At 39.4% G+C, this 25,327-nt stretch overlaps 1 protein-coding gene across 1 annotated transcript in view; it reads left to right on the top strand.

Annotated features, from left to right (window-relative positions):
- UGCG (UDP-glucose ceramide glucosyltransferase) overlaps positions 1-23,782 on the top strand; it is a 29,272-nt gene extending 5,490 nt beyond the window's left edge. Inside the window, exons 2-9 of the mRNA XM_006274775.4 lie at positions 10,581-10,722; positions 14,833-14,935; positions 15,601-15,702; positions 16,037-16,149; positions 18,848-19,026; positions 19,866-19,952; positions 20,451-20,640; positions 21,282-23,782. Of these exons, the coding sequence (XP_006274837.1) occupies positions 10,581-10,722; positions 14,833-14,935; positions 15,601-15,702; positions 16,037-16,149; positions 18,848-19,026; positions 19,866-19,952; positions 20,451-20,640; positions 21,282-21,452 (1,087 nt within the window). The 3' untranslated portion in view covers positions 21,453-23,782. The remainder of the gene's footprint in view (positions 1-10,580; positions 10,723-14,832; positions 14,936-15,600; positions 15,703-16,036; positions 16,150-18,847; positions 19,027-19,865; positions 19,953-20,450; positions 20,641-21,281) is intronic.
- Positions 23,783-25,327: the final 1,545 nt, after the last annotated feature.

Below are 25,327 nucleotides of genomic sequence, written 5' to 3'. Positions count from 1 at the left end.
CTGAGACCCTGGCTAGGAATTGATTGTATGAGTTGATGAGATGGTATCATAAAGATCTTGCACAGAAATAATTGATAAGATTTAGACATGTGGATATGAAAACCTAAAGAGAAATCTTAGTTGATAATGATATTGTAGGTCTGAATGATAGGCAGGATGGTGGTGGGTCAACAGGAACTGACAGAAGATGTGGGAAGCCATGCTGAGCTTGAGCCTCAAGAAGATGTCAGAGGCAGCTAGTTTAATTTGTGTAGAATGAGATGGGGCAAAGTAGATGTAGATATGATGAGTCTTCTGCTTTGAAGTAGTAATTGAATTTGAATTTTGTGGATGAGGTCAAGAGAAGCGGGAGAAAAGGAATAGACTAAGGGGAGAGACTAGTAGAACCATCCCAGAAACATTGAGTGGGAGGTGGAAGACCATAAGTCACAGTGAAGGAATGACTAGAGAGGTAGGAAACAAACTGAATTTTTATTTGACTAAGCTACAGAGTCAAGAAAGAACAAGATTTTAGAAACATTATTCCATCATCCTCTGTCAGCTTTGACACAACTGTCATTGCTCATATTGAAATTTGGCTAGAAAGAGGTCAGGAGAGACTTGAGTCCCTTTCCAGACTGCAAGGCACAAATCTGTATTGAGGGGGAGGTAACTGGGAAGTAACGGTAGAGGAAGCATTTAAGGAAGCACAAGAGTGTTTTTTCAAGATGGGAGAGGCTAGAGCTGTGATGAGATCTAGAGATAGGATCGTGTCATAAGGAAACTGAGGGGTTGGAGTAGAGCAGACAAACTGCCCGGCAGGGCAGAAGCAGAGTAGTATAGGCTGCATGAAGAGAAGGCAAGTTACAGGGACGAGCATAGATGCTGACCTCCGCTTTTGCTGGTGGGTGCTTGCAGGCAAAAACTCCCCCAAAACCAGCACTTTAAACTTGGCATGTTCCCGCACCAAGCCCTGTACATGCCCAGAAGGGGCAGCACATTATTTTAACCCGCTCTTCAGCCTCTATAAAGATCAGGTGCATTAGTGGGGCTTTTTTGAAGCGGCTTTAGCTAAAAGCACCTTAAAGCCCTGGTGAAGCGCCTAATCTTTACAGAGCAAGTCCTGCACTGCTGCTGCTTCCAGTAAAGTGCGGGGGAGGGTGGTGGTGGTGGTGGTTGTTTTTTTTTTTTAAGTTCTGTAAGCAAAACAGCCATGGCTTATGGGTGCTGAGCACCCGCTAATTTTTTTTAGTGGGTTCTTGAGCCCTGAGGTATCCACAGAGTTGGTGCTTTTGGGGAAGAGAGAGGCTGTTTGTTTTGTCAGCTACCTCTTGAAAGAAAGTAGCAAGATACTGTGTATAGGAAAGCGGGGTGGGGGAATTTCAGGGTTTAAAGCAGGGGTGGGCAAAATATGACCCATGGGCCAGATCAAGCCTGCCAAGGGATTCTGTCCAGCCCGTAGCGGGTCCCTTGGCCCCACTGGCCCAGGTGCAGGGGGAAGCCCAGGTTGTGGCATGTGTGGCTGGTTTCCTGCTACCCCTGGGTATGTGGCGAGGCGGGGGTGGTGCAGTAGTCAGACTCCACTTCCCAGCAGGCCCTGCCATGGTGGCTCCTGCTGGTTGCCACTGCTAGTATCTCCGCTGCTGCTGGACCCAGCTGTGCATGGGCACCCCAGTCTGTCTGCCCTGCACCCACTACCAGGGGATGCTGGATGGAGCAGGTGGTGGGTGCAGGGTAGATAGGCTTGGGCTCACAACATTCCTAAAGTGGCCCTCCAGCCAGAAGAATTGCCCACCCCTGCTTTAAAGAATGCATCAACCTTTGTCTTTGGTATGTTCATTGCGGGCATAGGATTTGATTTAAGCAGAAGCAGTAAAATTGTTTAGCTAGGAAGATGGCAGAACTCAAAGAAGGGAAAAAGAATATGTAGTGGATTAAGATAACATCATTATGCTGTTTCAGCCAAAGATGCTCTGACGTCAGGTACCTACTCTGGCTTGCTGGTTTGCTAGGCTACGGGGAAATATAAATGTTCAACAACTTTCCAGCAAGCCAAATTGCTATTGAATTTTCCCTTTTGATAAAAGCTACCATACTGCAACTGAACAGCTATATTTGTCTACAGTGTTATCTGTTATTTGTATTGCAGTCTATTTTAGGCCACTTTTGCCTTAGATAATTTCATCTTTAGATTCACCACAGGTGAAAATCAGCCTTCAGTTTTCATGAGGCTCATCTGCCTCTGTTAAGGTATAGTGTATGGGAGAGTGTAATAAGGAAATAGATATATTTTTGTGGGAATCCCACCTTAAAATGAGATGGAAGTAACACAGATAAGGAATGCTGTACTGTTCTGCTTCTTTCACCTGTTAAATTCAACTATGCAGTTATGGTATGGTGTTATGTATATTGCCCTTCATTTTCCAATAGATACCTCTAGAGCATTTTATACCCACTTATGTTATTTTGCTTATGATGCCAGGAGTCTGCTAGAGAAGACCCTGAACTTTTTTTTGTCTCATTCCCTACCTTAAAGAATTGTACGTTTAAAGTGTTCTTCAGCTGTTTCCTGTCCTTCTGTTTGAAATGCAGCTGCTTGTTCACTTGTAGGGGAACAGCTTTTGTTTGGTGGAGGAAATACGCAGTTTCTGTCAGGGGAAGAAACGCCTCTTTAGTTTCACTTTAAATGTGGCTTTAAAGTGTCTGTGGTTTGGTTTGGTTTGGGAACACAGCAAAACAACTTCAGTATGTTAGAATCAGATGTTGAAATATCAGTGATTTTCGACAAAGGTGCTATGGTACCTTGGGATGTAGGGTGGATAAAAATCAATTATTTAATATAAAAAAATATTTTTTTTATTTAATCATATTTTTGTTAAGATGCTTTTAAAAACCTGTATAAAGATAGCTTTAATATAAGATATGTTAAAGCTCAAAGTTATCATCATGGAATAGGGATTATAACTTCTAATTATATACTCTTTGAGACAATATATTCATGTAATTTTTTTAGAAAAGTTTTTTATAAATAGGTCACAATAGGCCACGGATTATATTAGGGGCCCTTTTCAGAGGCTTCTTTATAGATTCGTAAAGATTAAAGAAAACCGCTCTACCCAATGGGATGCAGTGCTCAGTCTAGAAGATCCCGTTAAGCATCTCTGCGATGTTTAGTTTCAGTTCTGAAACTGGATTTTGAGTCCAGAGATAACATCCTTAACAGCAGTATACGGAGATGAGAGGGATAACAGACCTGATTACCCACCCATCTGCCTCCTTGTCTCTGCAAGTTTGTGTACACAGTCAAGCCCATACCTTTCTCTAAAAGTGCAAAGTTTCAAGTTGTTTGATATCTTTTATTCATTTAACAAGAATGCCCGTTTTGTAGAAAACAATGATTAAATAGAGGCTTACTGACCAGTGATTTAAATCGTGATTTAAATGGTTTTGATTTAAATCAAATCCACCCTGATGGGATGTCATGACATCCTTTTTAAGGGTGCTGTGCAATATTACTACTGTTTGGTGTGCAGATACCTACACACAAATCTTAAGAGAAACCTAGAGATTTCAGATTCACGGTGTTAAGTATTTTTGGAACCTGTTGTCTTTCTGAGCTCTCTGCAACAGAAGCATCACTTCATTTCTCTGTAGTCACAAAATGAGTGAAAGCTAAAAGTTGGCGTTTTCAGAGCAGTGCCTCGAGTCTAAAAAGGCTGAGAAGCACTGGACTGTTTAAATGTTTGATCTTGAAGACATGTATTTGTAGATTGTGATTTTTGGTGATTGTGAGAGCTTGAATGTTTTGGGGTTTCTTTTGGTTGTTTTTTTGGGGAGGGGAGGGGTGGTAAGGGGTGTCTTACTGAGACTAACTTGTAGATTCTAAACTACAGCTGTAGGTTCAAGAGGCCCAGTATTTAGAGGCTGAAGTACCTCAGGATCACTGATGAGGACAAGCTTAGGTCCCTATCTTGCAGCTGAGGCTGTGTGGGTGCAGCAGTCTGACTGCATGGGATGGTTATTTCACAGATATCTCCTGTATAAACTATTGGTCTTAAGATCAATTAACTTTTTAGACAAGGTACCAGTGTTCTTAGGCAGGTACAGTAGCATGGATCACTTGTATCTGAGTGGTTTGCAACCCACTTAATTCACAACTGGTTGCTGAATTACAGATTAGTCCCTCAGCTATTCTCTGTGGCCTTTTATTTCAAAGGGTACTGCTGCTTAAATAAGCTAGGGTTCATCAGTGATCCTGCACAGCTGATTGGAAAAGTAGTTCCTTTTGAAATAAAAGCTGCAACAAATGAGTACCTTGGTGGTCTCGCACAGCTGTTTGCTGCAGCTCTGTATATAACACAAGGTACTTTCAAACCTTATTTTTTATGTGGAGGTGTAAGGAACCTAACCTTGTAAAGTATCCATCTGATACTGTAAAACCTCTTTTCTTTTACCACAGTCTTTAGAATTTTAATACTTTTGTCTCCATTTTGATGGAGCATCCTGCTGTTTTGTTTGTCAGATTTCATATGACTGACTACCTCCCCCCACCTTCCCCCCAATGTTGCCCTTGAGGTATGTTAATTGTGTGGAGTGAGGGGTCTTTGACATTTTAGGGGCTGATGTAATCTATGGCAGAAAAACTAATCTGTTAACTCTTCTGATACTGAAAACAGCCTTGAAATGAGAGAAATATTTGAATGAGGTAGTTTGCCTCCAAAAAGATGTAGTTGTGTGGGTTAGATTTTTCTTTGGAAGGAAAATCAGGATACAAATGAAAATGTTGCAGAACTCTAGAACTTTGGGTTCAGAAAGGATACCTTTTTAGCAGGCCAACTAAGAAATCACAAAGAGATATAGATATAGATATTTTTTTTTTTGCAATCTCTTAGTTGGTCTAATAAAAGGTATCCTCTCTGAACCAAGAGTTTTAGAGTTTGGCATTTCTTTTGGTCTCAAACCAGCATGGCTACCAAATACATCCCTAAATGAAAATGTTAGTATTTTAAAAATGTGAGTTGGGACATCAAGTGGTGGTGGACTTAAGTAGTGCCTAAGGGGTTTGCAACCGAAACTATCCCTTTGTTGGCTCTTGTCTGCTGACTCAAAGCAAAATGAACTCACCTAGTTTTACTACCTGTGGTGAGGAAATGCACAAATGAGAGTGACACTTCTGAAACAGCTCTACTTATCTTTTCAACAACAAGGAAACAAGACTTTAAGCTGCAATGAACTGGTTTGTTTGTTAAAGGGGATGAAGCCATGGAAATGATTAATAATGTTTCAGATTGTACTGTTGAAAGAATATTTTCAGGGTATCAATCAATTGCCTGAAAGCATATAGAACTGTGCGTCTGCGTTGTATTGAGGCAAATTGTCATCAGAGCCATTGGATTTGGCCCATCCCCTGAAAAGGTTGCTAACTGCTTTACACGCATTCTGGTGTAATGAGACTTCTGGTGTAAACCAGACTAATATTTGTGGGTTTTTTAATTTTTTTATTTTTTATTATTATCATTGCTATTATTATTATTATTTTAATCTCCACTTTGCACTTCCTGAAAAGTGTATTTAATGAGGGAAATAATGGCAATACTAGAGCTGGCAGTACTAGGGCTCCTACAGGATCTAATGCTGGTTCAGCTCAGTATGTAGATACAGGTGTGCTTGCTTCTCTTGCATCTCTGTGTTATTATATTCTTACTTGAATGAGGTGGAAGGGGAAGAGGAGGGTGATGGAACCTATTGGAAAGACATGGATACCACTAATTCTTTTCCCAGTCCCGAAAATAGGTTCACTACTTCAGATTGTTTTGGATGCCAAGCATATTTTGCAGTGAAAAAATTTCAAAGAAATTGGATCATGTTTGTGTATGGTGGACATACTAACTCTGGTTCTTTGGTTTACGTGAACCCTTGTTTGGAAATGCTTCTTAAATAATCCCAGTGAGTCGGGGTGGATAAAAACCGAACGTTAAAAAAAATCAGATTGTTTTATTTAAATCAGAGTTTTTTATTTAATTATATTTTTTATTTTTTTAAGATGCTTTTAAAAATATTAACTTATATAAAGATAGTGTTAATTTAAGATATGCTAAAGCTCAAAGATGTCATCATGGAATAGGGATTATACCTTTTAATTGTATATTATTTGAGACAATATATTTGTGTAACCTTTTTAGAAGTTTTATAAATAGGTCACAACAGGCCATGGACTATATTAGGGGCCCAATCTTATGGGGTTGCCAGAGGCTTCATAGTAAAGATGAAAGAAAACCACTCTACCCAATGGGACTCAGTGCTCAGTCTAGAAGAGCCCATTAAGCATCTCTGTGATGCTTAGTTTCAATTCTCAAACTGGATTTATCTGCAGAGATTGCAGGCAAACAAGGTTATTTGGGTAGATGTGATATCTTTTATTAGACCAACTAAATAGTTGGAAAAATTGTTCTTTGCAAACTTTTCGGGCACAAATGCTCTTCTTCAGGCATAGGGAGTTTGTTGTCTCCAGAGATAACATCCTAGTTAACAGCAGTATATGGAGGTGAGAGATAACAGACCTGATTACTTACCCATCAGCTCTATTGTCTCTCTGCAAGTTTGTGTACAGACAGTTAAACCCCTACCTTTCTTTAAAAGTGCAGTTTCAAGAAGATAAATGAATAAAGGATATCAAACAACAAGTATGCACTTTTTGTAGAGAACAACAGTTACATCGAGGCTTCCTCAAGGCTTCCTGACCGTTGATGTTAAATGTATGATTTAAATCAAATCCACCCTGAAGTCACTTAGGCTAGGGACAGACATTAAAAAAGCTGGAGCCTGAATTGATTCAATCTTTGCAGGTTAGTCTAACCTGCCCAGATTGAATCAATTTGCAAGTGAATAGGCATTCACTCTTGACTCAGGAAATGCAGGCACATGCCTGCAGTGGCTGAGGCCAGAAGCCAGGGGGCACTAGAGCGAGCCTTCAGCTGCAGGGAAGCTGTGCTGGGCAGAACATGGCCAACCCCGGCAGTAGCCTTAAGGGAACCGGCCTTGGAGGGGGTTTAATTCCCCCCTCCCTGTCCCACTGGCACGGACCCAAGCCAGGGTCCACCTGGCTGTCTCCGCTTGCTGCTGAAGGCCAGACACCAGTTGGCATGGCCCCTGAGGCAAAGGGGCCAGGAAGGGGGTTTATTCTCCCCACTGCCCCTGGAGAACTGCAGCCAGAGTCGGTCAGTCCTGAGCATCATCTCTGCCAATTGCTCCCTGCACGGGGTGAGCAGTTGAATAAGCCCTTTCCTTGCCCTCTCTGCCAGAGGCTGGAGGGAGGGGGGAAATAACCTCCATCTGCCTAAGAGGCCCATGCCAGCCAGTCTCTGGCTGCGCTCCTGCCCCTGCCACTGGAGCAGTGAAGGGGGATGGACTCTGGGGGCAGCAGCCTCTCTCATGGTTTCCTAGGAGTGCAAGTCTCTTCCTGGTGGGGCAGAAGTGGGGGGGAGGAGGCTTCGCTGTGGGTGGAGGCAGGAGCAGGGAAGGCACAGCTGCTGCAGACAGTTTGGTGGGCTATGGCCACCCCTCTGAGCCCTGGTGCTGCTGCTTGCCCCATGCAGTCTGCAGCAAGTCTGCCCACCCCGTTTCTGCCACAGTGCAGCCACCCTGCTGGGAAAAATCTTGCGCTCCTGGAAAACCATGACGGGCTGCTGCCCCCATCAAGGTCCGTGCCCTTTCGCTACTCCAGAGGCTGGGGTGGGGGTGCGGCCAGAAACTGGCTACCATGGTCCCCCCTTCTGTGATGGGGGCAAGGAAGGGAGTTATTTCCCCTCTCCCTCCAGCATCTAGCGAAGAGGGCAGGGAAGGAGCTTATTCCGCTGCTCACCCCACACAGGGAGCAATCATCAGAGGCAGAGGGCAGGGCTGGTAGACCCTGCCTGCGGTCCTGACGGGGCAGCAGGGAAAGTAAACCCCTTTCCTGCCCCCTTTCCATCAGGGGGCCATGCCAGCTGGGGCCTGGCCATGCTCCTACCTCTGCAGCAGCAATGGGGGAGTGCCAGGTGGACCCAGACTTAGGTCTGTGCTGGCGGAACAGAGCAGGAGGGCAGGAATAAACTTCCCTGCCCCCTTCACCTTAGGGGGCCAGTGTCTGGTCACATCCTGCTTCTACTCACCCATGCTCTGCCTAGGGAGCAGAGGGGTGGCGCCATCCCTGCCCTGCTGGAGCAGAGAATACAGCCTTGCCTGGGGCTGCAGAGCATGCTGGGATGTAAGGGGACTCTGATTTAACTTTAAAACCAGGAAGAAGTCTGGGACAAAAGCCTGATGCTACATTCAACCAGGTTTATCTCATACTGGTTTCAGCCGTTTTGAAACTGGTTTATGTGCACTAAGCTTCTGTTCTGTTACAGGTTTAAACCAGTTTCTGCTCACTTAAACTGGTTTATGTGCAACTTCTGTCCCTAGCCTTAAGGCAAAGAAATGTCATCACCAAATTCCTGTTCAGCTACATTTTTATACTAATGTAAATCACAAACCCCACCATCATTTACTCTGACAAAAATCAGTTAGTCATAACACTGATTTCTTATCTCTTCCCAAACTGGCAGAACAAACGTGGGAAATCACGCAATCATCCCAAGTCCCAGTTTTCACATCTGTAAAATGGGAGTAAGATCTCTAGTTTTAAAAAAATCACTTTGAGCTGTTCATAACTGCTAAATATGTATTAGCACTGTCCTCTTTTCACTTTTTAATTCTGAATCTGAATCTTTCTTTTATGTCACTTTTTCTTTTCTTTTCTTTTCTTTTTTTTCTTGCATATATCTTGAAGATGATCCATTCTAATGACGCCTCTTCTTTTTTGTATCTGCGCGTAGCCATAGAAAATATGCTTGTTAGAGTCACAAAGTAGAACTGAACTGCCCTCTTCCGTTTTAACTGTTATTGCAAACAACTGTAAAGAGGTTAAAAAAAACAAGTAGACACAAAATTAGATTTGTATGTCCTCTCTCTCTCACTTTTTTGAGTAAAAGGCTATGGCTATTTGATTCCTGGCAAGTAGCCAGAGCAGCACTCAATAGTCCTCAAATTGCACATCTTCATCTTTTCTTCTTTCCTGTAGCTGTTCCATAAGTAGCTGTGTATCTTGAGTCACAAAAAGGAAAAGCTTGCTTGCTTGTGTGTGTGTGTGTGTGTGTGATGCTCCTTACCTTGCCCTTAAGTGTTTATTTAAAAACTGGGTAAAGAAAGCTACAGACTAATTATCAGAGGTCTAGGAACTTCGTGGTTCACAGAAAACCTTCTAGTTTAAAATACCACTCTTCTACTGAAGGCATTATACTGTGATTCTGTCACTTCTCTGTAGGTGTTAGACTGGTGGCTTAAGTGTCTAAGGAGGTATCTTAAGTATGCCTGAAATGAACAGATGTTACCTGGATGTAATGCTAAGGGAATTCTTCCTTGTGACGGGAGCGATTTAGATCAGGCTGAAAAGAGCAAATGAATATCTCTTGGGTATCTTTAAAGGTTGCTTTTGCAGAGCTGCTGCTTGAAGGGTTCAAAATACTTTTCAGTTTGCAATTTTAAGCGGGTTGCCTAAAGTCTAGGAAAGCATTCAAAGAAAAATAATGTAACAACTCTTCAAAGTGGTATAGTAGTGCTGTGCCAGCAAAACTTAAAGCTAGATACAGCAGTATGGGAAGTAGTGAAAACTGAACGTGGAACCACTGCTTGTGTAACTATAATTGCAAATACTCTGTCTTCCTATTCTCAGAAAGAAGAGCTAGATTGTTTTTAATATGATACTGGTCATTAATTTATACTCCTACTCTGTAACCCCAGTAAGGTGCAGCTACCAACCGTATGGGGATAGAGACCGAACACATTTTCCTGAATCGCTGTTGGATCTGGCAGGTTCTAGGCATGAGAGAGAAACCTTTCAGCACTCTAATTGTAAAACAGTCAGATATGTGGCATGTTATAGAGTAAATTTTATATTTTTCTTTTTTCTTCCCCTGATCAAGAAAAGAATAATTTCAAATTGAATGGTTCAAGAATGAAGTAAAAATTTAATCTTAATCATAAAGAGAAATTATACTTCATCTTTCACTAGTAGTTTCCTTTAAAGAGCAATGATAGTACTAGAGGAAGGGTTGAAAATACTTTCAAGTGCATATGCCATAAGGTGTGCCTAGAATCGTCTTGTTCATTTATGTCACTTCTTTTTATAACTTCACTGACTAGATCTACTGTCAAACGTTCAAAATAAACAGAAAAACTATTTAAATGCTAATGTGGGCTTTTAAGAAGTCTTAGTATTGTTCATTTTCTGCTTGTCCAGACTGGTAGTACTCAGGGAGTATTAAATCAAACTAGATTAACTGATATTGAAGTTAAAGGCTTTTCTAGTTTTACCAGTACACTACAAGCCAAATGTCTTTTTGAACATGGCAACTATTTTTAAATATCCCTTCTTTACAAACATTATAATTAAAACACTTTACCATTTTTGTTCAACCTTTAGTTAAGGTTAACTTGGTATGTTTGACTGCTTGATTCTTAGATGACATTTGGAGATGTCCTCATTTTCTCTACTACATGGCATATACAATTGTTTTTTGCAGGCGTCTCCACCTCAACAAGAAAGCAACAGATAAACAGCCGTATAGCAAGCTTCCTGGTGTCTCCCTTCTAAAGCCATTAAAAGGTGTGGATCCAAACCTGATCAACAACTTAGAAACCTTCTTTGAGCTGGATTACCCAAAAGTATGTACCAGGTTTACAATTTCTTAAGAAGATGAATTGGTAGGCTCTGTCACATCTGCTAGAATGGTCAGGCTGTGTTATAACTCCTTTTACACTGATTTCACTGTTCTGCCAGAACATCTTATAACTTTTTATCTAGTGCTTCAAATAATGATGTATAACTCTTACTTAAACTTGTTCTCAAGGTAATTTTGATTTTTAGATTCTTAATCTCATATAGTCTATAGGACATAATACAATGAAAGCTTTGCAAGACAAGCCAATTTTAAATAATGTCTGAAAAGTCCTTCATCCATATGAATACAATTCTTTTTGATGTCTGCTGAGCAACAACGTACAATTATTGGTGTGGCTGTTCCTGAATGCAAGCCCAAAGTTCTCTTAGTTTAGATTGGTTGTGCTGTACTTGCACTGGGGATATGAGTGAATGATTAATGGTTTTAGTTCATTTATTGCTTAGAAAATATTACTTAAATGAATGTAGTCACTTCTGTAAGTGAGGATTACTAGATTTGTTACCATCCACATCAGTGTGTGCCAGCCACTGTGTAAATGAATAAGACTGTCCTTAGGCAAGGAATTAATAACCTAGAGGTGGAATGCTGTAAGCAGTCAACTGCTTGGGCCCCAGCTTTGGGCATGTCATTTACTATCAAAAAGAATGATCACTTTTTCCTAAATTTTTCAACGTTTACTCTTCACCCTGAAAAATGAGGGCAGCTTTAAGCACTTGTTCATATCTGTAATACATGCTAAGCATTTTAGGAGTTTGTTGTGTGCTCTAATTTGGTTAGTTCCTGCCTGAATGTGCACCTATTAAAAAAACAAAAAACAAAAAACCCAAAACTAATTTCTAATTTATTGCAGAAATGTTGCCTAACCCTAAAATATTCAGTTTGGGAGTGCTGCTAAGAAGCACAAAGGCAAATGTGATTATTCTGGTGCTTCAGGGTGCCTATATATGAGCCAGGAGGCTGCTCTGATGCACTGTAATTACAGCACATTGGAGCAGACTAGACTAATTGAATTTGCTGGAGTGTAGTCATTCATTACTGCACTCCAGTTAGCCTCTGTGTCTCAGATCAGCATCCCCATGCTCCAAAATTGCGGCGGGGGCACTTTAACTAAAGCTTATTCGAGCTTTAGATAAAACGTCCCTGCTGCCATTTTGAAGCATGGGGACTGATACACAAGAAGCTCCAGGTGCTTTAATTAGAGTGGCTCTCAGAGCTGCTCTAAATAAAGAGACGCCTGCCTCCCCCGCCCCCCCCCTCCCCCCCCCACACACACACTCTCCAGGAGCACACGTAAAAAGGCCCTTAGAGCCTAATCTAGAGACAGCGCAATATTTAATAGGCAAGCTTAACATTTATAAAAAAAAAAAAATAATAAAAAAATCACTAAGCAAATCATGTTGAGTTTTTTATAGCTTAGTGTAGGCAAAGTACATCTAGGCTGCTTATTACATGTTAGCTTGCATTAATATCAGGCAGTGCAAAAGGGTCTTGGTTATCTACCCTTTAAAACCTAGTTGAGAGAAGGCCTCCATGTTGGGACCTTGTGTTTGAAATTTTCCCTTACCAAGAGAATCTTTTGCTTGAGATTTTGAATAAAGCTAAAATGTTGTGCTGGAACTTACATTTTTTTAGATCTAAGACTTCCGTTGGTGTCTGTGAAAGGAAGGACAGGACTAATTATAAGAGCAAGTGAGATTCATGTGCACAAAACAAATGTAAAAGGTCCTGGCACAAAGCAAAGCGTGGAGAAATACCTTCAGATGATCAGAATGACAATATTTTAACTTCCTTTTCAAGAATGATACCACGCCTTGAAAACAGGGACAACCTTGTTTTCTTCACTTAGGGCGCCTGCACATTGCCGTACGGTGACATTGCTACAGCACCATGCTTTAGTGCTTCCTTACTCTGCCATGTGTGTGGCACACAGTTAGATTTTGCAGCTACGTCACCGTAGCAGTGTACTATGCTGGGGGAGTGCACCACTACGGCAACGTAGCTGGTGATCACATGTAGCTCTTCACGATCTCTGCGTTGCCATAGGGCTATGTGTAGACATGCCCTTAGACTAGCTAATTTTAAGTCTTATCTCCTGGAAGGATGGGGTGACTGGAGGAGTGAGTGTTCCAAAAAGTCTTTACCTGGATTCCTTGTACTGAAAATAAGCATCTAAATTGTTGCAGTCCTAATATGTGAAAAAGCTCCTAGGTATAAAAGCATTATCCTACTTTTGGAGAACTCTGGCGTACGTAGTACAGCGCACACAGCAAGTCAAGTAGCACCTATATTGGAACACATACTGAGCCCTTTCTGCCCTTTTACTGCTACTGGACTTGATTCCCGTTTGCATTAACGCCCTCTTGTAAATGCAGTGGCAAAGCAAAGAGCTTTCTAGTCATCTTTGATGCCCCTCTACATTGCTGTTGCATGTAAAGGACTTGCAGGCATCAGAAGAGCTAAATCTTACTGTATTTTCTGTAGCTGACTCCTTGGGTAACTTGGAAGTGTCGCAGGATCTGCTTTGAGCTCTTAGTTCTCAACTGAAAGTCGTCATGTTGAATCCGTATTAAAAAACAGCTGGCTGCCCAAATTCATTTAGCCAAGGGGCAGTGGTGATAAAATAGCAAAACCTTATCATGTCTTAACAGACTAGCACTCCTTCTTTGTCAGGTTTAATTCCTTGGAGTCTCTGTGCTGTCACAGTCCTGCCGGCATAACAGGGTGATCTTATTTTAACCTGTATGTAGATTCCTCAAGGCCAGGATTTCTTTCTTTCTCATACAAAGTGAGCAGGGCAGCAGACATCTAACTTTTATTTTTTGCCAAATCACCTTTAAGTCTTTTTCTGGGCCAGAGACTGGAGATAGCTGTCAATTCCTATGATCACACTTATTCTTTTTCTCATTCTTTGCACCTGTTTCAATTTCCTGACCATGGGTGACCAGAATGGTATGCAGTATTCCAGAACAGGTCTAGGCAGGGCCTCTGTGTCATTATTTTGCTTCTGGTGGAAATGCTTCTGATGTAGCCTTTTTCACAGCTGCATCAGACTGGTGACCTAAGCATTCTGTGATCGAGTAGCACACAGAAATCTCCCTCTTCCTCCTCATTTGTTTCCAGCTGATGAGGTCTAGTTGTAGATTTTGTCATTGCATTTTGAACAGGTGTAGTCCACTTGCATGCATACTGGATAACTGCATCATTCCCTTAACACAGTGCCAGTCCTGATACGTTGCCTTTGCTTGCACAGCAACCAACATCAGTTACCTGCCCACTGTAAATGCAGAAATTGCTGAACGCACACATCTTTCAGCTACGCTGTCGACTTTGTAACTAATTGTACTCCATTTAACTGCACTAGAATTAGTGAGTGGAAGTCACTGTCATGAAACTGACTAGCATGTCTCATTTTCAAGGCCTATAATAGCAGTTCATTGGCATCTCCCCTTACTTTGAAGATTTAATGGTGGCCTGGAAAGTGACTATTAGAAGCCTTGAAAATGAAGAAAGCTGGTTGGCTTTTGAGGTTGCTAATACCCCAGCTCCTACAGGGCTGTGTATTTACCATGCTTTGTTTACATTCAGTTCCAGTAAATGTATACTCTGGGGAAAGGCATAGCCTTTTCTCACTCCAAGGATATGCACTTCATTGAATTTCATCCCCTATCTGTTGGCCAGATCAGTCTGTGTGACACTCCGATCTTCTGAAACATCTGTGGTTTTACTCCATCACTATTCAAGTTCCCCACACTGCTAGTCTTTCCCCAAAGAGAGCAAGAAGGGGACACATGCTATTGTGACACAAACTCTTTTCCTCGTGAATAAAAACAATCCTGTTTGCTAATACAAGAGAATGCTAGTATCTTACTAATACAGAAAAGTTGTTTCAGGTGAAGGCTCTTTTGGAAGTACTTCTTATCTAGCAAGAACAAAGTATTCCATACTTACGATAGTGCACTTATACTTTTTCCTCCAAATAAAATCCTTTTAATTCTATACCATTGCTTTTTTTTTTTTAATTGGCAGATTGTAAATACTTCCATATTGAGACATGTTATACACCAGATTACATTCATTTTTCTTCCCTCTCTAGTATGAAGTGCTGCTTTGTGTACAAGATCATGATGATCCAGCCATCGATGTGTGTAAGAAGCTTCTTGGCAAATACCCAAATGTCGATGCCAGATTGTTCATAGGTAAGTAATGCAACTGCATGGCAGGATGCTGGTCTTTTGGGAAAGTGTTAGGAAGCCCTTAGGATTTAAGTCCTTCTAAATTGAGTAGCCTCTTTAATCTGCAGGTAATGATTTTGGGCCATGGGACAGTTGGTGGGTGGGAGGGAAGACATAAGTTTGCAACATAAATGTGACATCAGTTCTAAAATAAACTTCAGGAAGAATATCTCTGCAACTGAATATTTGCCACGCTTCTTATTCCTGACTTGCTGCTCGCAGTGCTAATATAACGCAACTGAGTCGCACAAGTATTAGGGCTGCCAATAGCTGTGCTATAGTGAGCATAAATGCCTTTCAGAATGTGCTCCTAAGTAAGTGGTCAAGCTGTTCTGACTACACAGAGTGCTTAAATCAATAAATAATTTTAATTGTCTGAGGATTGTTTCTGCAATACAAAGTTTAATAAAAGAAACGCTTATCTGGGAGTGCTGCAGCACTTGTTAGAGCAAGAATGCATCTCATTTAATTTAGGATTTTAATGTTTCCTTTTCTGGCTAGGATGAGCTGAAGAGACTTTCAGAAGTGAAAACTAGACATTTATCTGTCATATCCAGTACGCTTACTTACATGTAAAATTAGTGTCTGGGTTTTGGACACCTGTATAACTTGCTCATTTTTATTTCAAGGTGGCAAAAAGGTTGGCATCAACCCAAAGATCAACAATTTAATGCCAGGGTATGAAGTTGCCAAGTATGATCTCATCTGGATTTGTGATAGTGGAATCAGAGGTGGGTGTGCAGTGTGGTCATTTGCATGTTTGTGTATTATGGTTTAATTTCAAATGTTGCAGTCCTTTAGTCTTAAACATGTAAATCCTCATAAGTTGCTGTAAATATTGTCCTGTTACCTTTCATTGGCAGATTTAACATTTTACAGTCTGTTCATTGGTGACATTTTTGGGCAACGAACTTCAACAAAATAATTCTCACTTTTATGGTTCTTGTGACAGAACAGGTTCAAGTATATTTAGTGACTTTCTGTTTTAACAATGAACAAGTGGTTTCAAAAAGAAATGGTTTCATAGATTAATTCTGAAATATTAATAAACTATTTATTCTTTAGTAACACCAGATACATTAACTGATATGGCCAATCAAATGACTGAAAAAGTAGGCCTGGTCCACGGGCTGCCTTATGTGGCTGACAGACAAGGGTTTGCTGCCACGCTAGAACAGGTGAGTACAGATTTTTTTTTATTGTGTTTTGTTAATAAAATAATCCTTTTTATAATGAGCTTTAAAATAATGTTAACTCTTTAAGCAGACAAAACACTTTTCACTTTCAGATACAATCAGAACCCAAAATTAGGTGCATCTTTAACCTAGATTTACGAGGAGGCACATAGCTTTTTGTCTGGTGATTTTAAGACAGTACACATCCTTTATTTTATATGAAGCTATAAGTTATAAAAAATCATGATCTGAACAGGAAGTTTCTTAGATTAAGGCAAGAATAGCGGTGTTACAGGAGATTAGACTAGACCCATCATAAGGCCTTGCTCAGCTATCCCTATGTTGAACCTAGCGACTTAAGACTAAAGCATTTTATCCTGAGGAAGTAAAACTGCTGTTGGTTAAAAACAGGAGGTTAGGAGACCACAAAAATTCATAACTGTCAGCAGTTTGGTTAGTTGGGCTTCCTGTGTAGTTTTAAGGTGTAGGGAAGGTTCTGAAGCAACCCTGACCCCCTGGTATCATAGACCTTTTGTGACGACTCTTCTGTTTAACTGCAGTGAAAACCACTAGTCTTTTCATGAAACATTTGAGCTATGTATTGCAGAATCTCCTCCTTTTAGATGGCTCTGTCTCTGACAGCCACTGTGAAGGGGCTTTTAATTGCAACAGGCTTGTGAAAATCTCTAGGCCTTGCTTTTCCCTCAGAAGGATACTGGGTACTGGGTAAAAGACATGGTGTCAGGGACCTACTACCCTTCTGTTGAACTCCAGCAAGCCAGGGAGGAGACTAGCTTGATTTTTGGCAAGTGTTTTGTGAGCCATTTTTAATTTTACTGTATTGATAAATATTTACTCTGCATAAACTGTAAAAAGAAATGTATTCTTTACCTCTTCTATAAAACTGTTCCTAGGTTAAATATATATATATATTTTTACAATAGGGATAAAATAATAAAAAATAAAAAAAATACAAATATATTTTTTGACAATAAGGAAATGATGACTTCACCGAAGAGGAGAACTAGTCTAGTGTCTTGCTCTGGCTCTGTTTTTGGTGATATTCATGACCCTTTTGAGCACTTAGTAGAGCATGTGTACGCAGAAATGCATACAGAACTTTCTTTGAGATGAGTTTAGTCCTGTTGTTTACAGCTTATTTCCAAGCTGAACTCTGAAATTTGAATATACAAAACTTAAGAAATCTAAAGTGAAGTTTCTAATTAAAAATGAAAACAAAACTTGCTGTTTACTCTCTCCATTCACACTCACCTGCACATGTATAGATTAAAGGAAAATGTCCACATACTGTCCTGAATCCTTTTTTTCTGAAATGGATACTCCTATGACTTGGTCCATCTCCAACAATATGTACCGTCAGGTATACCTAACTGCTGTACTTGACTGGTTAATACTCTGTTGTTGGTCCAGATAAATTTAAAATTGTGCACCCTATACTTCTCTCTTCGGAGTCTGTGCATAAGTTTCACGTTTAAGTGATCCTGCTAATTGTCTTTTTCTCAGGCTTTCAAGCTTTTTAAGAATTTCTGATCACTAGGCTTTTTTTTAGTGCAGATTTCAGCTTTAATACTAATAACACACCTTTTTTTTTGATATTTCCTTAACTTATTTTTGGCTTTGATGCAGTTGATTTGATACAAATCAACTATTTCTGTCAAAGCGTGATCCATTTTTTACATCCTAATTGGTGTGATCCCCGACTTGATGCAACAAACATGGGTCTGTAGAACTTCAGATGCGTAAGCAGTTTATAAGCCATTCTAAATTCTGTAGTCAGTATTGTCAGCATCTTTGCACATCAAAGATGGTATGTAGCAGAAGTGTTAAGTGATAGGGCTCTTGACAGTTAAGTTTTGATTTTACCCACTTCCTTTTGTGTCCCAGTATACTGATAAAGAAACTTTTTAAATAAGATCCTGCATCTCTAACCTTATAACAGATAGCACCAATAGATTTCCCCCCTCTTCCCTTCCTTTTCTACTCTTCATGAAATCTGTACTAACATTTTGGTTACGACACACAAATAAAGGAAATCTGTAGCTTCCAGGGAGGTTCTGCTTTCTTTTTTAAAGAGTTCACTGGGCTTGTTTATGATTTCTAGTTTTGCACTAAGGCTAATAAATTGGAGAATTTCAGAAATATTAATGTGCTGTGTTGCATCTTGTTTTTTTAATTGAAGTCCACTGAGTTTTTTTTGTTTTTTGTTTTTTTTTAAACCGTGTACTTGTAAATAAGTAATAAAACTGAATGAAGTTGGAATAAAGGAAAGTAAAGTAGTAAAAATACAGATGTAGACTTTTTGTGTCTTAAAGTAAACCTCAGTGTTCCTAAGGCATGAAACAAATGGAAGTAGTTAAAAAATATTTATTTTAGAATATTTAAGTATCAGTTCCTTTTTAAGAGTGAAAGTGGATATAAGGATTTTTTTTATCAAAGGAACACTGTTTTGAACCCCTTCTGCTTGCCTGTTACAAAACGAGTAACAGTATAGTATAACATCTTTTATTGCTTGAAAAACCTTTTGCAGATATCTTCTGATAGTTGATCATCTCTAACTGGCCTTTTCCTCAACTTCTTAGAAATAAATCCTAAGAGTAATTCGCATGTGAATTAGAAACAGACTTTGATTAAAATTATAACAGAATATTTAAAATACCAGTTTTACTACCTTTTTCTGTAGGTTTATTTTGGAACTTCACATCCAAGGTCATATATTTCTGCCAATGTAACTGGCTTCAAATGTGTAACAGGAATGTCTTGTTTGATGAGAAAGGATGTCTTAGACCAAGCTGGAGGACTTATAGCTTTTGCGCAGTACATTGCTGAAGATTATTTTATGGCCAAAGCAATAGCTGACCGGTAAGGTGGAATTTTCCTGGAGTCCTTTAAGTTTGCAATATGTTCTAGATGTTTATAAACATCTATTTGTCTACTGACCTAAGCATTTGATTTGCAGTATGTTTGCTGTGCATCTTTGAAGCAATGGTAGGTGTTCCCATCCACTGCATGAGAAGTGGTAGAAGCATGTGCTATGTGATCTAAGCCTTCCAGCCCTGTTCGTGAAACGGCCTCTGAATTAATGTGCAAGGTTATCCTCCTACAGCAGTTGAGGATATCTGACTGTTTAAACTTTCAGATTATTTGGTACCATGAAATTTGCATCCGGGTAGCCTTGTAATCTTCTCAGTCCCCCTCATCCCTTCTCCTGTGGTTTGCCATGTTCTTCTTTCAATCCAGACTGCAAGTTCTTTGGGGCAAGGTGTCTGTCACTCTACCAATGAAATCCTGAGCCTGGAGTCTGTAGGCACAATCACAGTACAATAACTGAGAGAGAATAGTAGTGGGCATGTCCATCTGCTACTCTGTATGAATCAGTCCTTTGAGAAGTAATTACATCAGTATATCAATTTGACAAGTATGTAAAGACCCATGTATTCTGAGAACACTGAACAATTCCTGCTGTTGACTTTTCACAGTTTCTGAAGTAATAATATGAGTGTGTTCCGTGATTCAATTTCATGTGCTTTTGGAAAGTTGCTTTTATGCAGCATGAAATTTAACTATTTTATTCTAATAGCACATCTGTTAATAATAATAATAATAATAATACCCAAGGCTTACATTACTTTTAAACAGTTGCACTGGATTTATTCCCTGTATCTGTAAGTAACCTCCAACTAATGTGAATTCACTTTCAGAGGTTGGAAATTTGCAATGGCCACACAAGTTGCAATGCAAAACTCCGGTTCATATTCCATTTCTCAGTTTCAGTCCAGGATGATCAGGTAAAGATTATTAACTGTATCATAACTTTCTTCTCTCCCTGTGCTGTGCTATTGCATGACTCCAATCTAGATGCCTCCCAGTTATGAGGTATCATGCACTTCTCAATTAATCATGTGTCCTAATGGTCCAGTACAATGTAAAATGGATGCAGTTTTCATGCTAGAGTTCTTTGTAAAAGCAAGGGAGAATTGAAGATTGAGGAGCTTTTAACAGAGCAAATACTAATGATAAGCAAACAGTCCTGGTTTTGGCAACATAATAATGGCTTTTAATAAAGGTTTTAGATCTTCTGCTCAATTGCAACATACGTCTTAAATGTGTGAATATTTCCTTTTGAAGTACGTAGTAAGCAAAGAATTAGACAAATGTTCTTTTGCAAAGAAGGTTAGAGTGTAAGGCTTCTTGGGATAGATAGGAGGAAGCTTAAGGCATGTAGGTATTTGCATAAGAATGTACAGTTTGCCTCCCTTTAAAAATTAACTTTCTGTTAACTTTAGATGGGCCAAGCTACGAATTAACATGCTGCCTGCTACAATTATTTGTGAGCCAATCTCTGAATGCTTTGTTGCCAGTTTAATTATTGGATGGGCAGCTCATCACATCTTCAAATGGGATATAATGGTATTTTTCATGTGTCACTGTTTGGCATGGTTTATATTTGACTACATTCAACTAAGAGGTGTCCAGGTATGTAGCTTTGGGCAGGGGAGCATGTTACCTTGCCAGTTGCTTGGCTTCTGAAATTATACTGGCTTCTCAGTGCTTTTGAAGAGATCTTAATTGACTGGGAATCTTTAAATAAATGAAAGAAACCTGTTTGCCACCCATCACACATGACATCTTATACCTTGCTAGACATCATTCTGTGGTCCTGTTGTCTGACAGCCTCCAGAGTAGGAGGTGACAAGTTAACTTTACAAATTGTTGCACTTCTTAAGAGTGGGCATTGTACAGAAATATGTTTCTTTCTGATCTAAAAGAAGCAGCAGTGGTAACTTCTGGATGCTACTTGTATTTTAAATGCCCAACTCAGAGGGAAGTTAAATAACAGAAGCTAACTTTGTTGGTTTATTTGCGTTGGGCACAATCATTCTGGTGCTGCTGAAATGATGCTGCATAAAAGCATTTACTAAATTAGTTGTTGTGAAACTTGACCAGATACAGAATGTGGCAACATGGGGAATTTTATTTAGAGGGGAATACCATAAGAGTTTGTCTTAATTCATAAGAGATGGTACCCTTGATAGTGTACACTGTTTTACACATAATGTATTTACTCTAGTAGTTGGAATAATCATTAAATGAGTATATGTTTGTCTAATTCCCAGGGTGGTGCTCTGTGTTTTTCGAAACTTGATTATGCAGTAGCTTGGTTCATCAGAGAATCCATGACTATATACATTTTCCTATCTGCATTGTGGGACCCCACTATTAGCTGGAGGACAGGACGCTACAGATTACGCTGTGGAGGCACTGCAGAGGAAATCCTTGATGTATAGCCACAGTTTTGACTATTTTGAAAAGGCAGAAAAAAAGGAGAAGTATTATAAATTATGTTTATATAAAGGCTTTTAAAAAATTTACCTTCAATAGTTTTATTACTTGTATGTTTTGGTATCTGTTCTTTAATTTATTTTTGCATGGCACTTGCATCTGTGAAAAATCCATCTGTAGTCTTGGCCAAATGGTACCTTGTTTTTTTTACCTTGTACAAAAGGAGATTGAGAGAATTGGTCTCAGGATCCATTTTCTTTCTGAATGCTCTGCAGTAAACTCTAAAGACAGTATCCTTATGTATAGGAAAAGCTTCTTGCTGTATGGTATGCTAGCCTAGTAGAAGGGATAAAACAGTCTGTGTCCACTTGGATTGTACCAGCCTAGAAGGCAGTAACAGCACTGCAGAAGTACAACTGACTTCTCCAATGTCTGAAAGACTGAGCTAGTAGTGGGACACAAAGAAAGAAGCTCTTAGATGCTTTCTGCCTACCTCTTATAGTTGCTGCAGAGTGAATATAAACTAATAGGTAACTAGGCCTTGCAAAAACAAAGCTGGAGTCTTGTATTTATATGTAAATATTTAAACTATTTTTGTCTCTCTGCAATGAACCAAAAGTGGACTGAGTTTGATTGGGTGGGTTGGAGGGAATTATTGGTTAGCCATGTGTGAGGGCATCTTTTGGCCAACTCTAACTGGTTCTGTTTTGAACCATTGTTAATCACTGTGCTGTAATTAGCCTAGCTAGACCCCTTCACCATTCCCATCCTTTTTAGGGGTGTTTTTGTTTCTCTGTGAGTGTTTTGATAGGTGTAGGGGGGTGGGGGGAGGATTGCATTTCAGAAACATTTCACACACAAGCTATTTTCTTACACAATGTCTTATTGTTAATAACAGAATGTAATTTCATGATGCAGGTATTTAATATCTTTTTTTAAGTAAGCATATATACCTATACTAGTCATGAATAAATATTAAATTGCAGTAGATATTGAGTGTATAAAAAGGCAGGGTGAGTTTGCTGTTACTGATTTAAATTGTAATCTTAATTTAACTATCAAACTAAGTCTACTCCTGGCTTTTTGCCTTCTACTGTTAGTCTAGTCTTTACATTGGATTTTTGTATTCCAGTGATATGACTAAAAGGACTAGATTATAACCAGGTTGTAAATGCATGCTGTATTCCTTCTGTCTCGGCTCCTGTTAGCTTGCTTTCCAACCCCACTGTGAGATTGTTCTTAACTTTGTGGTGAACTGGACTTGTTTTTTTTCTTTTTGTTTAAACTAAACAATTTTTAAAGGTTAAAATAGATACAAAGCAAATTTGGAGGGGAACATTGCATAAGCCTTTTGTTTTCATAATTGTATTTGTGCTGCTTTTTTCCTGAGAATGAGTTGGCATGTTGTCACCATGAATGCCTGCTGCTAATTGTACGGCTGGCCTTGCCAGTATGGCAGCTTTTAATGCCTAAGTTTGACAACATTTTTATGTTAGAAAGCGTAATGTGTAGCATATTAGCAATAATATGTATTTATAGAAAATGAATTATTTTTCACCTTACTGAGCCAATTCATTAATTGTATGTGACATGCACACAAATGTAATGTGTGGATATGTACACGATATGAGATATATAACATAAGCATCACTTGGTTCCATATTCTTTTTGCCTTATGACATCACTAAACTTGTTTTTGAAGGGCATTTTTCTACCTGAACAAAGGCTTTTTTATGCATGTTCCATTCTTTACATGTGAATCAGGAAGAAGGTCTTCCTGAGGAAAGTTGCATACTAAAAACCAGTCTAGTTGTGACCCACTAAAAGGTTTTTTAACAACACTACTAAACAGCTGAATTTTGCTGATTAAAAATGTTTGTGTGTTTTATTTGTTTCATGAAGTTTGGTTGATGCCATTCATTGCGCTGCTAAAGTGAAGCCTAGCTATTACTCTAGCTTTATGCTGATTTCCATATGGGCAGTGTAATAGAAAAACCAAAAAGGCTGAACAGACTTCATTTTAAAAATGTTTTGTTGGTCTAAAAGATAATTGTTGATGGTTGTTTTTTGTATTAGTGGAGTCTTTCCTTGAAGAAAATTGGAAGCTTCACTTAAGCAAACAGCTTGATTTCTTGTATTGTTTAAAAAGTTGGGTTGATTATGAAATGGAAACCAATACTTTTTGAATATTGTACAGGGCACTGCAGCAGAACTGCGTAAATTCAAGTAAAGTTAATTTAAAGTTGTTTGATCAACAGATGTTGAATATACCATGTTTATTTAAAATCATTGTCCTGTTTTTGTTTAAAAAATAAATTTTTTGAATACAATCAAATGTTTGGAATAATTTTTTTTTTACCCTCTTCTGCTCAACTAACACTTTCTTATATCCCAGGCCTCTTGTGTTGTACTACTACTCATCCAGGTATGAAATCATATTCTCATTTTAAGTTGCAGTATTTCTAGATGATGATCCGTTCATGTTTGGCAAAAGTACAGCAGATGGTTGCTAGAGCTTTTTCCATTCTATAGCTTTGAAACTTAAACTCCACTCTATTTATCTGGGTTTTGAATTCACAATAAAACTTGCCAAAGATTTATTTTGATCTCTGATGAATAAACTGCATTTTACCAGTTGAGCTTATGGATAGGCTTATGCATGGTTTGCTGCAGAAATGTTGGTCCTTTTAGAAGTAAAGTGCTTTCAAGGGTGGGTGCCATTGCCTTGGAACACGTGGGAATTGATGCACAGTTCATCTGACTTGCTTGAGGTTCACAATGAATTTGAGGCAGTTAGAAATAAAAACTAAGTCTCCTGACTTGAAGTGCTTGGCTTGGTTTCCTTAGCCTTCCTTTCTTTTAGCTGTTCTAACACAAACTTGCATACTTTTTATGCAAAAGTAGTCCAGAACTAGTATGTACAGAGGGTGCAAGCAGTTATTGCTCACTGTTCTAGCAGAAGGCTTTCAACAGTGAGGGTGTTTTTTACATGTATTTGGGAGAGGGGGAGCACATTAATTGGAGCAGCTCTGATAGCTGCTCTAATTAAAGCACCCAGAGCATCTTGTGTATCAGTGTCCCTGGACTTCAAAACGGCAATGGGGGCACTTTATCTAAAGCTTGTCAAAAAAGCTTTTGATTAAAGCGTCCTTGCTGCCATATTGAACCGTGGGGACTTTGGTACATGAGTGAGACTGGCTGAGTGGAGCACAGTAATTACTTGATTAATTAAGTCTGCACCGACATGCTGTAATTACAACGCATCGGAGCAGCCTCCACGCTTGTGTACAGAAACCCTGAGGCTTTTACTTACGGGCTTCAATGTACTAACTTCTGCAGTTTCATTTATCAATGGGATGGATAAATAAGTTTGGCTGCTGGAGTTCCAGAGAAGTAACCACCAGTGCAGCCATTATGGAAGGTGTCTTAAAAAAGGACGAAAGACAACATTGAAAGATGTGTTCATACCTGTATCATGTGACTACTGCAGCTTCCTAAACATTAACAAACAGCATTCAAACTTTTTCTCCCCTTCCAGAACCCCTAGTCATTTTCCCACCTATTATAGTTCTCATTTCCATGCTTATTTTCTCATTTGCTCAGTCCGTACTCATGACTTTGACTTTCTTCTCTCCTTTCCATTCCAACTTTCTTGCTATTATATGCCCCCTTCCCTAAACTGGATGCTCTTTATAGTCATCCTCTTGTATGTTCATTTTATCTTACAATCCTTCTTTATTTCCTTCTAACACTCTACATAGTTCTTCCATTCCCTGCGTGTGAATTTGCATGCACACATGCCCACCCCTCCCCTGCCTCAGAGGTTAATCTAGTTCTTTGAGGCCAAATCTGGACATGATTACACTGATTTTTTTTTTTA

Source organism: Alligator mississippiensis, chromosome 3 (genome assembly GCF_030867095.1).
Source record: "Alligator mississippiensis isolate rAllMis1 chromosome 3, rAllMis1, whole genome shotgun sequence".
Lineage (NCBI taxonomy): Eukaryota > Metazoa > Chordata > Crocodylia > Alligatoridae > Alligator > Alligator mississippiensis.
The sequence above is the reverse complement of the archived record's forward strand: the minus strand, read 5'-3'. Positions and strand labels throughout refer to the sequence as shown.